This window comes from Dendrobates tinctorius, unplaced genomic scaffold, assembly GCF_039654945.1.
Source record: "Dendrobates tinctorius isolate UK_male_01 unplaced genomic scaffold, ASM3965494v1 ptg000118l, whole genome shotgun sequence".
Classification (NCBI taxonomy): domain Eukaryota; kingdom Metazoa; phylum Chordata; class Amphibia; order Anura; family Dendrobatidae; genus Dendrobates; species Dendrobates tinctorius.
Window position 1 is genome coordinate 1,014,176 of NW_027361786.1, and position 11,199 is coordinate 1,025,374.

Consider the following 11,199-nt stretch of genomic DNA (forward strand, 5'->3'; position numbering starts at 1 on the left):
CAGACTTCATAATTCCATCCACACGGTCAAGCAGTCCAGTGCCAGAGGCAGCAAAGCAACCCCAAAACATCAGGGAACCTCCACCATGTTTGACTGTAGGGACCGTGTTCTTTTCTTTAAATGCCTCTTTTTTTCTCCTGTAAACTCTATGTTGATGCCTTTTCCCAAAAAGCTCTACTTTTGTCTTATCTGACCAGAGAACATTCTTCCAAAACGTTTTAGGCTTTTTCAGGTAAGTTTTGGCAAACTCCAGCCTGGCTTTTTTATGTCTCGGGGTAAGAAGTGGGGTCTTTTCTGGGTCTCCTACCATACAGTCCCTTTTCATTCAGACGCCGACAGATAGTATGGGTTGACACTGTTGTACCCTCGGACTGCAGGGCAGCTTGAACTTGTTTGGATGTTAGTCGAGGTTCTTTGTCCAACATCCGCACAGTCTTGCGTTGAAATCTCTTGTCAATTTTTCTTTTCCGTCCACATCTAGGGAGGTTAGCCACAGTGCCATGGGCTTTAAACTTCTTGATGACACTGTGCACGGTAGACACAGGAACATTCAGGTCTTTGGAGATGGATTTGAAGCCTTGAGATTGCTCATGCTTCCTCACAATTTGGTTTCTCAAGTCCTCAGACAGTTCTTTGGTCTTCTTTCTTTTCTCCATGCTCAATGTGGTACACACAAGGACACAGGACAGAGGTTGAGTCAACCTTAATCCATGTCAACTGGCTGCAAGTGTGATTTAGTTATTGCCAACACCTGTTAGGTGCCACAGGTAAGTTACAGGTGCTGTTAATTACACAAATTAGAGAAGCATTACATGATTTTTCGAACAGTGCCAATACTTTTGTCCGCCCTCTTTTTTATGTTTGGTGCGGAATTATATCCAATTTGGCTTTAGGACAATTCTTTTTGTGTTTTTTCATTTAAGACAAATTAAATGAAGATAATACCAAAGAATTTGTGTTTGCAATCATTTTCAGGAAGAAACGGAGTATTATCTGACAGAATTGCAGGGGTGTCAATACTTTTGGCCACAACTGTATACCTCTTTGCGGTTTCTGTACCCCCCTCTTTCCTTCTTATTTTTTGCTAATATATATCTGTAGATTGATTTGTTATCAATAATCATTTGTAGGTCCTTTCTGGATCACATTATTATGCACTATTGCACTTTCTATGAATATTGACAAAAAATGATGTTCTTTGAAGGAAAAAGGAAAAAACTGAACACTGTTTATATCCCTTTATGCATTTGATTGGGCTATAATTATTATATGCATTTGTTTACATATTACCACTTTTACCTTTTCTAATCTGTGTGTGGTAACTGGATGTTGCTGATTCCCTTATTTTTTACTCTGCAATTGATTCATCATAAATTTGTGTTTTATCAATTTTTGGATAACAATAAAATCATATATTTTTATTGATTTGCTCTTGGCTCCATTCTTTTTTGGTATGCCTTTTACAAATAGGCATAACCTGTAGTATCTTTTTCATCCACTCAGCTATAGGAGGATTTTTTTTTTTTTTGCAGGATGAGTTGCAGTTATGATGAATGACATCACATTCACTTTATCATATAATCTACTGAAAAACGGGAAAAAATTTTTCATCGAAATGTTGACAACAACCACATTTGTTCGTGTAAAGAGGAAGTAGAAGTTGTTTTTCTGGCATTCATTATGATGTAAAAATGGCCTGACTACAGGATTCTTCAGATCAGCGCTGTCGATACAAAAATTCTATAATTTTATTTAGATTTTAGTGGTTAAAAAATTCTGTACACTGTGAAAAACATATTTTGACGTTTGTCAATTTTTTTTTAATTTTCCCGCCACTGGATCTGTTATCTGAATGAGGGTTAGTTTAGGTATAGTGAGATAACATTTTTATTGACATCATTACAATGTTTTAATTGCTTCTTTATTGCATTTTTGAGATGAAGTGCGGTGATCAAAAAAGTTAATTCTCCCTTTTTGATTTTTGTTCTTTTCAAGTATTGGTTAACTACGGTAATTTAATATTTCCATAGATCCAACTTTTACAGAAGCAGTGATACCAAATAGATTTTTTTTTTTTAAAGCAGGGTGGTTCAGTCTTTTTTATATTTTTTTATGTAGATTTTTGTTGTCTTTTATATATTGCTATTTTTGGAATATATTTTGTTGTCTTTTATATTTTGCTGTCTTTTGTATATATTTTGTTGTCTTTTATATTTTGTTATCTTTTGTACATATTTTGTTGTCTTTTCTATTTCATTTTTGACTTGAACTTGTGATACCTTGTTCTATGTCAACCAGTCCTACAGTATGGCAATACGTAAGAAAAAAAATGATAAACCCAGCCTGTGGCGATGGGCGCCGGAATAGTCTCGTTACGGAGAGATTGACAGCGGCATTTATGTTTTTCAGCAGCAGTGAAGTGGAGCTTCCATTGATGGTGTTAGAGGCAGTTACCGGCTGTATAACACAGCAGATATCCGCTGTATGGAGCAGTATAATCTTCTGAGCCGCCTCCATATACCCGCACCTGTACCCAATGTATGATGACTTGAACAAAGAGTCCCATACATAGCCACATTGGCTTTCCCTTTTCTTTATGGCACCCCGATATGCGGATCATTGGTCGTTCATTTTCTTAATAAGTGGCTGTACCCGAGTACCCCACATACAATACATCATATCCTATTGACACACCATAAATTAAGAAAACTTCATTAAAACTATCATAGACTTTTTGACTCTGAGCAGACGACCACAAATAGAATGAGAATAGCACAAGTTTCGTTTCTGGCATTACCCCGCAGATTTTGAGGAAATCAGACTTATATAACAGAGCTAAAGCCTAACTTTATTAAAGAAAAATCACATCATGATAATATCCAGAGAATAGTTCAAATATGGAGAGTTGTTTGACAAGGTTTTCACTCGGGAGAGCTGATAATTTTTCTTTTCCTATCTATGACGAAGCAATTTTGTTGGTGGGGCCGAAAACGTCCTCATAGATAACCACCAGCTCTACCAAGAGCACCGTGCCAAACTACGCCTCGAATCTTAGTTTCCTGAACTTCCACAAAACTCGATTGAAACTATGGCTGCTATGTGAAGAATAAAGTAGCAAAAGTCAAAATAAAGGTGTAAAAAAGAAGAGTAAACTTACCGTGTGTAATTAATGTGACGGAACTCAAAAGGCAGCAGCAGAAGAAGAGCAGCAGCTGGGGCTTCATTGGAGAGCGGTGACAGGGTGTATCTCAGTGCGGCTAAAGGGTTTAGAAAGAAAGAATTTCTCTAGCTTTCTCCCTTCTAACAAACTTGGTCAAAACAATAGATGGAAGGAAGTTGGCCGGTGTGAGATTCGCTGATAATTTTTGTCCCTGAGACTTTCAGAATGTTTTATTGCTGAACAGAACAGGAGTAAAATGGTGCAAAAGAAAAGCAAGTGGGCGGTATCAGAAGACGCGAGGCGCGACACAAAGCCTTGCAGATTTTACAGCCAGAGACCTTAAAAGATATTATCTGAATATAGTGAGTGATGGGTTGAGGAAGTCTATGGAAAAGAGAAGAGGTAGTCCTTAAAAAGAGCGGGTGTACATACTTTTACACCCATTATTTTTGTAATTGATCAAAGGCATCTAAAAGGAAAAAATGCATCAGCTTTGTAAATAATCTTGCGCTTGCGTTATTGCGGTTGCAGACTTCTGTGGCGTTCGCAGTTGCGACGCCGTGCACACGCTCATTCACGGTAAGTCCGTTTGGTTGTAGAGCCACTTTAACTACTCCTGTGCTCGGCTACCGTACGCGTGCCGCTGTGTCCCTGTGCGTTTAACAGGCTCAGCGTTACCTTTTCTTTATTATTTTTCTGTGCAGCTCTGTGTCCCATAACAGAGACTGCCTCTTTTGCACTTGGGTGATTCAGAACCCTGTGCACACTACTGCTGTAGTGCACTGCCTCCCTTAGCAGCGGTTTTGCCATCTGCCGTACGGTGGACCCCGAGTGGCGAAGGCACTTTAATTACTTATTTTTTTTAGTGCCTTCCGCCACTCATAACACATACAGCTTCAGTGCATACGTCGGTCTGAGACTAATGCCTTTGATGCCTTTTGACAGTCTGTAGGTTAGTGAGAAGAAGTGGAGTATCACAAGATTGCGTCTTCAGACTACATACAGGGTTTGTTTGTAGTCTGTAGTCATGGAGATACAAAGGATCTGTTTCTTCTCATTTAGAGTAAATGTAAAGTTATTTCTTTTTTTTCCCCCGACACATTAGAGAAATAACCGGTGTTAAATTGCGCTGCCTCCACTATGGAAGGGTATAGAGAGAGGTTATATACTGGCACAGATGGTGGAAAGAGTGATGATGGACCAGTTTTTCTACTCTACTTTACCTAGGCCAAAACAATGTTGGGATGTCTAATGAGATGCCCAAAATGCAGATGACTTTGTGAGCCTGGTGGAAAGATAACTGGAGGTGGAGAATTCTCTGAACAGTCAAAAGAGTTTAAGGTCACCTTACTGGGACACCGAGCAGAAAGGGTCTAAATCTTCACTTGTGGGGCACCCAAAGACCCAGAAGGCATCTGAGCCATTTCTAAGGAACCAGTTTTGTGGCGTTATCTGTTGGAGGTTTATTACCCATGGCCATATAGCTGCCCATTCTCCTATGATCTATGAATGAAGCATTGGCCAGTGCTGACCCAACTTTGCAAACCCAGCTCGCAGTGATGTCCCTCATCCAGACAAGGAGTCTGAGACATGCCAGCTGACTGTGAAGGACTGTGAAGGGAGTTCGGGGACCCAGGTACTTCTGCATGCTCTAGTCCCTGGGAATGAGGTGGGAGTAAGGTTGGACATGCCAAAAGCTATCCCATGGACAAAGTCAACATAAGCACTGACGGTGGTCATTTTCCCATGAATTGAAAGTGATCAAGGATTTATTTCACCCTGTAATTGTCAAGTGTGACTTTCCATTATTTTGGGGCTTAAGTGGGACAGTGGTAGTGCGTGATAGCACAGCAGGCAAAAGCCCTGTCACATAACTCGACCAAATTATTGTTTTCTGTATTGTATTGCAAAGATGATGAGGGCGCATATATATATAAAAGGATGTGATACAGGGAGGATATATGGGGCAAGAGGAGGAGATATAGGGAGGATATATGAAGTAATAGGAGGAGATATAGGGAGGATGTATGGGGTAATAGGAGGAGATATAGGGAGGATGTATGGGGTAATAGGAGGAGATATAGGGAGGATTTATGGAGTAATAGGAGGAGATATAGGTAGGATATATGGTGTAATAGGAGGAGATATAGGGAGAATATATGGGGTAATAGGGGGAGATATAGGGAGGATATATGGAGTAATAGGAGGAGATATAGAGAGGATATATGGAGTAATAGGAGGAGATATAGGGAGGATATATGGAGTAACAGGAGGAGATATAGGTAGGATGTATGGAGTAATAGGAGGAGATATAGGAAGAATATATGGGATAATAGGGGGAGATATAGGGAGGATATATGGAGTAATAGGAGGAGATATAGGGAGGATATATGGGGTAATAGGAGGAGATATAGGGAGGATATATGGGGTAATAGGGGGAGATATAGGGAGGATGTATGGGGTAGTAGGAGGAGATATAGGGAGGATAAATGGAGTAATAGGAGGAGATATAGGTAGGATGTATGGAGTAATAGGAAGAGATATAGGAGAATATATGGGGTAATAGGGGGAGATATAGGGAGGATATATGGAGTAATAGGAGGAGATATAGGAAGGATATATGGGGTAATAGGAGGAGTTATAGGGAGGATATATGGGGTAATGTTGTGAGCTCATTTTCTCGTTCACCTTTGATGTCCGATGAACTCCCTCTGCTGGTGAAAGGAGGTGGTGAAGCTGATTTGGATGGGAGAAACCTGTCACCTGACCAGGTGGATTGCAATTGGACATCTGGAATCTCTGAGTGGATATAAGGCAGCCGACGCCCTGTAGGGTTGCTGGTGATTTCTCTGCTCTGAGCTCTGGCCTCCAGTTCAGTTCCTGTCTTCTAAAGCTAAGTTTTGCTTTGTTATTGTTCCATGAGATTTTGTCTGATTTGCTTAGTTTTGTGTTCTGCCAGCCCCGGCTGGGGCTCTGCTGAATTTCCATTTTTGTCAATGATCAGTTAAATCTCTTTTGCTCTGTCTTCAGAATATATCGGAGTGCTGATATAGGGATTTTGAAGTCTAGTGACTTCAGGGCCGTTTTTCCTATCAGACGTGTTGGGACATTATTGGTAGGGTTTTTGCGGATTGCAGCCAGCATCTTTTCTGTCCTTTCCTATCTAGTTGGGCTCCATCGTTTGCTCTGCCTGTCTTTCTGTCTGTGTTTGTGTTTTCATCTGTTTTCACCGACAATACATGTTGGGGGCTGTCTATTGCTTTGGGGTCTGCTCTGGGGCAGTTTAGATATCCCCTTTCTTTCTTTAGGCTTATTTAGTTCTCCGGCTGTGAAGAGGCATCTAGGATCACCGTAGGAACGCTCCACGGCTACTGTTAGTTGTTGTGAATAGGATCAGGGGTCTGCAATGCGCTAGCTACCAACCTCTCCGGTTTTCTGGACTTAGCTTGCATTTTTGTTTTTTCCTCCTCCGGTGACTCATTCATAATAGGGTAATAGGCGGAGACATAGGGAGGATGTATGGGGTAATAGGAGGAGATATAGGGAGAATATATGGAGTAATAGGAGGAGATATAAGGAGGATATATGGAGTAATGGGAGGAGATATAGGGAGGATATATGGAGTAATAGGAGGAGATATAGGGAGGATATGTGGGGTAATAGGGGGATATATAGGGAGTATATGTGGAATAATAGGAGGAGATATAGGGAGGATATATGGGGTAATAGGAGGAGATATAGGGAGGATATATGGGGTAATAGGAGGAGATATAGGCAGATATATGAGTAATAGGGGGAGATATAGGGAAGATATATGGAGTAATAGGAGGAGATATAGGGAGGATATATGGAGTAATAGGAGGAGATATAGGGAGGATATATGGAGTAATAGGAGGAGATATAGGGAGGATATATGGAGTAATAGGAGGAGTTATAGGGAGGATTATGGAGTAATAGGAAGAGATAACGGGAGGATATATAGAGTAATAGGGGGAGATATAGGAAGGATATATGGAGTAATGGGAGGAGAAATAAGGAGGATATATGGAGTAATAGGAGGAGATATAGGGAGGATATAAGGAGTAATAGGGGGAGATATAGAGAGCATATATGGGGTAATAGGAGGAGATATAGGGAGGATATATGGGGTAATAGGAGGAGATATAGGGAGGATATATGGAGTAATAGGAGGAGATATAGAGAGGATATATGGGGTAATAGGAGGAGATATAGGGAGGATATATGGAGTAATAGGAGGAGATATAGGGAGGATATATGGAGTAATGGGAGGAGATATCAGGAGAATATATGGAGTAATAAGGGGAGATATAGGGAGGATATATTGAGTAATAGGAGGAGATATAAGGAGGATATAAGGAGTAATAGGAGGAGATATAGGGAGGATATATGGAGTAATAGGAGGAGATATAGAGAGGATATATGGGGTAATAGGAGGAGATATAGGGAGGATATATGGAGTAATAGGAGGAGATATAGGAAGGATATATGGAGTAATAGGAGGAGATATAGGGAGGATATATGGGGTAATAGGTGGATATATAGGGAGTATATGTGGAGTAATAAGAGGAGATATAGGGAGGATATATGGAGTAATAGGAGGAGAAATAGAGAGGATATATTGGGTAATAGGAGGAGATATAGGGAGGATATATGGAGTAATAGGAGGAGATATAGGGAGGATATATGGAGTAATAGGAGGAGATATAGGGAGAATATATGGGGTAATAGGAGGAGATATAGGGAGGATATATGGGGTAATTGGAGGATATATAGGAGGATATATGGAGTAAAGGAGGAGATATAGGGAGAATATATGGGGTAATAGGAGGAGATATAGGGAGGATATATGGGGTAATTGGAGGAGATATAGGGAGGATATATGGAGTAATAGGAGGAGATATAGGGAGGATATATGGAGTAATAGGAGGAGATATAGGGAGGATATATGGAGTAATAAGGGGATATATAGGGAGGATATATGGAGTAATAGGAGGAGATATAGGGAGGATATGTGGAGTAATACGGGGAGATACAGGGAGGATATATGGAGTAATAGCAGGAGATATAGGGAGGATATATGGGGTAATAGGAGGAGATATAGGGAGGATATATGGGGTAATAGGGGAGATATAGTTAGAAGACTGTTACAAGGATATAGCTGAGCATGTCTCGGGATATAAGAATCAGGGCGGTGAGGAGGAGGTGTTGTGGGAGATACAGTTTGGTGGATTAGGATATCAGATGTATACAGTATAGTACATGCCATATATAATTGTGCTTTGATAATGGGTGCTGGAAGTTTGGGTATAAAGCTGTAAGACAGGAATTATTTACCTTGTTCCCGGATAAGACTCTACATGCCGTAGTTTCCTTTTCTTATGAAATCCCGTCCGGAGGGGCTGGGAATATTTGGCAGATGTTTAGATTTTTCCCAGCATCCCAAGTTCCCTGCGAAGTTTCCTTGAATATTTCTGTACTCCCTATGAGCCTCTTTTAGTCTCCGGCGTTATCATTCTGTGTTTCTCAGCTCATTGAGTCGTATCAGCCGTCTTTGCACTGGAGGCTTCGAACAGAGACTTTTCGCCTTTTATTAAAAGTTTCAGACTCTTTCATATGAAACTGCTGATCAGCAGATAAGCAGAAAACAGGAAACCGTTACTTATAGCTACTTCTCCCTGCATATCTTCCTCTGTTTATCTTCACATTATAGTGATATTTTCTCATTATAAACCACAATTCTGCTGAACCCAGGTGTCTATAAAGTGGAGGGAAAGTCATCGGAAACTCAATAATCCATTATTTAATTGTTCACTTCTGTTGCCACTAGAGGGTGCTTGGGAGCTTAATGCAGACTGGAGCTGTAAAAGTCTGTATGTAGTGAGCTCCTCCTAGTGGTGGCTGTTGGAAGCCAGAATGTAATCACTTAGCTCTATGATTTTATGAAAGGAAACAGGATTTGTATCCTGAGCTTCGGCCACCATAAATATATATTATGTAATTCATCAGCACAGAATATTTGACCTCGTTGGATAACTGAATGATGACTTTCTCTGGACAGCCATGGAGAGTAAGTAAGATATGGGAAATTAATAAAATGTGGACAAATTATACTAAAATCTCACAGGAGACAATAAGTAACCTAAAACCTTTTAATCTCTCACTGGGTTACTGTTTCTAACTGACTGATTTGTTATGAATGGGTCACCGAGGAGGATAGCAGGCCCAGGCTAAGCCACAGAAAACCAGAGAGGTTGGTAACTAAGCGGATTGCAGACCCCTGATCCTGTGCACACAGCTAGCAGTAGCCGTGGAGCGTACCTACGATGATCCTAGATGCCTCGGCACAGCCGGAGCTAACTAAGCCTAAAGCAAGAAAGGGGAAATCTAAACTGCCCCGGAGCAGACCCCAAAGGAATAGATAGCCCCCAAACATATATTGTTGGTGAGACAAGATGAAAACACAAACGCAGGCAGAAAAATAGACTGAGCAAACGATGGGGCCCAAACTGTCTAGACAGGACAGGAAAGGAAAGACACTGTCTGCAATCACGCAAAAAACCCTGCAAAAGTCCAACACGTCTGATGCACAAAAAACACTGAAGTTGCACGACTTCGCCTCCACTATATCAGCACTCTGGTATATTCTGAAAGCAAAGCAAAAAGAGACCAATATAACAGGGGACAAAACAAACTGGCACAAGCAGTAACATATGGGCGGTGATTCAGCACAGCCCCAGCCGGAGCTGGCTGACCCGCACAAAGACGAGATAGACAAAACCAGATCAAATGCAAACAGAGTAGCAAATGAACCACTTAGCTGAACATGCAGGGACAGAGCAGGAGACATCAGACCTCAGGAGGCACAGGAAGAAAATCACCAGCAGGGATAGAGGGAGTCGGCTGTCATAAATCCCAATCTGAAACCCCAGATCTCCAATCGCTTCCTCATTATCAGGTGGCAAGCCTCTGTCAATTGCATCAGCTCCACTACCTCCAGTAACCACCAGAGGGAGCTTAGAAAGAGAACTCACAACCCCTCTGTCAATCTGACCAGCTCCACTACCTTCAGTAATCACCAGAGGGAAGACAGAGAGAGAATTCACAACAGTACCCCCCTTGAGGAGGGGTCACCGAACCCTCATCCACGCCACCAGGCCGGTCAGGATGGCCCCATTGAAAAGCACGAACCAATCTTTTGGCATGAATGTCAGAAGTAGAGACCCAAGAATTATCCTCCTGGCCATATCCCTTCCATTTGACCAAGTACTGGAGTCTCCGTCTAGCCAAACGAGAATCCAATATTTTCTCTACCTCATACTCCAAATTGCCTTTAACCAATACAGGGTCAGGATGTGCCGCCATGGGAAATACTGGCTCTACAAACCTCTTCAACAAGGATTTATGGAACACGTTATGAATCTTAAACGTAACTGGAAGAGCCAAACGGAAAGAAACGGGATTAAGGATTTCCAAAATCTTATAAGGTCCAATGAATCTTGGCTTGAATTTTGGAGACGCAACCTTCATAGGAATATTCTTTGAAGACAACCAAACCATATCACCCACTTTAAACCGGGGACCAATGGTCCTATGCCGGTTGGAAAACCGTTGGGCTTTTTCCTGAGAGTGGGACAACTTATCCACCACTTGGTCCCAAATCTGCTGCATTCTCTCTACCACAGAATCCACACTTGGGCAGGCCGAAGATACCACCTGCCCTGAAGAAAATCGAGGATGAAACCCCAAGTAACAGAAAAAGGGCAACATCAGAGTGGCAGAACTAGCCCTTTTGTTTAGCGCAAATTCTGCCCAGGGTAAAAATGAGACCCAGTCATCCTGATCAGCAGATATGAAACATCTCAAATAGGATTCCAAAGTCTGGTTTGTTCTCTCAGTCTGCCCATTGGTCTGAGGATGAAATGCAGAGGAGAAAGATATCTGAATTCCTAGTTTGGAACAAAAAGCTCTCCAAAATCTGGAAACAAACTGGACTCCTTTGTCCAACACAATGTTCTCAG

General features: G+C 41.4%; 1 protein-coding gene across 3 annotated transcripts in view; it reads right to left on the minus strand.

The window, feature by feature from the left end:
• The window catches only part of LOC141101491 (limbic system-associated membrane protein-like), a 118,664-nt gene extending 109,916 nt beyond the window's left edge, over positions 1-8,748 (minus strand). The window contains exons 1-2 of one of the 3 annotated variants that reach the window (XM_073590616.1): positions 8,516-8,748; positions 3,158-3,257 (exon numbers count right to left, since the gene is read on the minus strand). In XM_073590616.1, the coding sequence (XP_073446717.1) occupies positions 3,158-3,224 (67 nt within the window). In that variant the 5' untranslated portion in view covers positions 3,225-3,257; positions 8,516-8,748. Of the gene's footprint in view, positions 1-3,157; positions 3,425-8,515 lie in introns of those variants that run through there. The other 2 variants (XM_073590618.1, XM_073590617.1) reach the window with 2 other exon arrangements.
• Between the last annotated feature and the right edge of the window lie 2,451 nt (positions 8,749-11,199).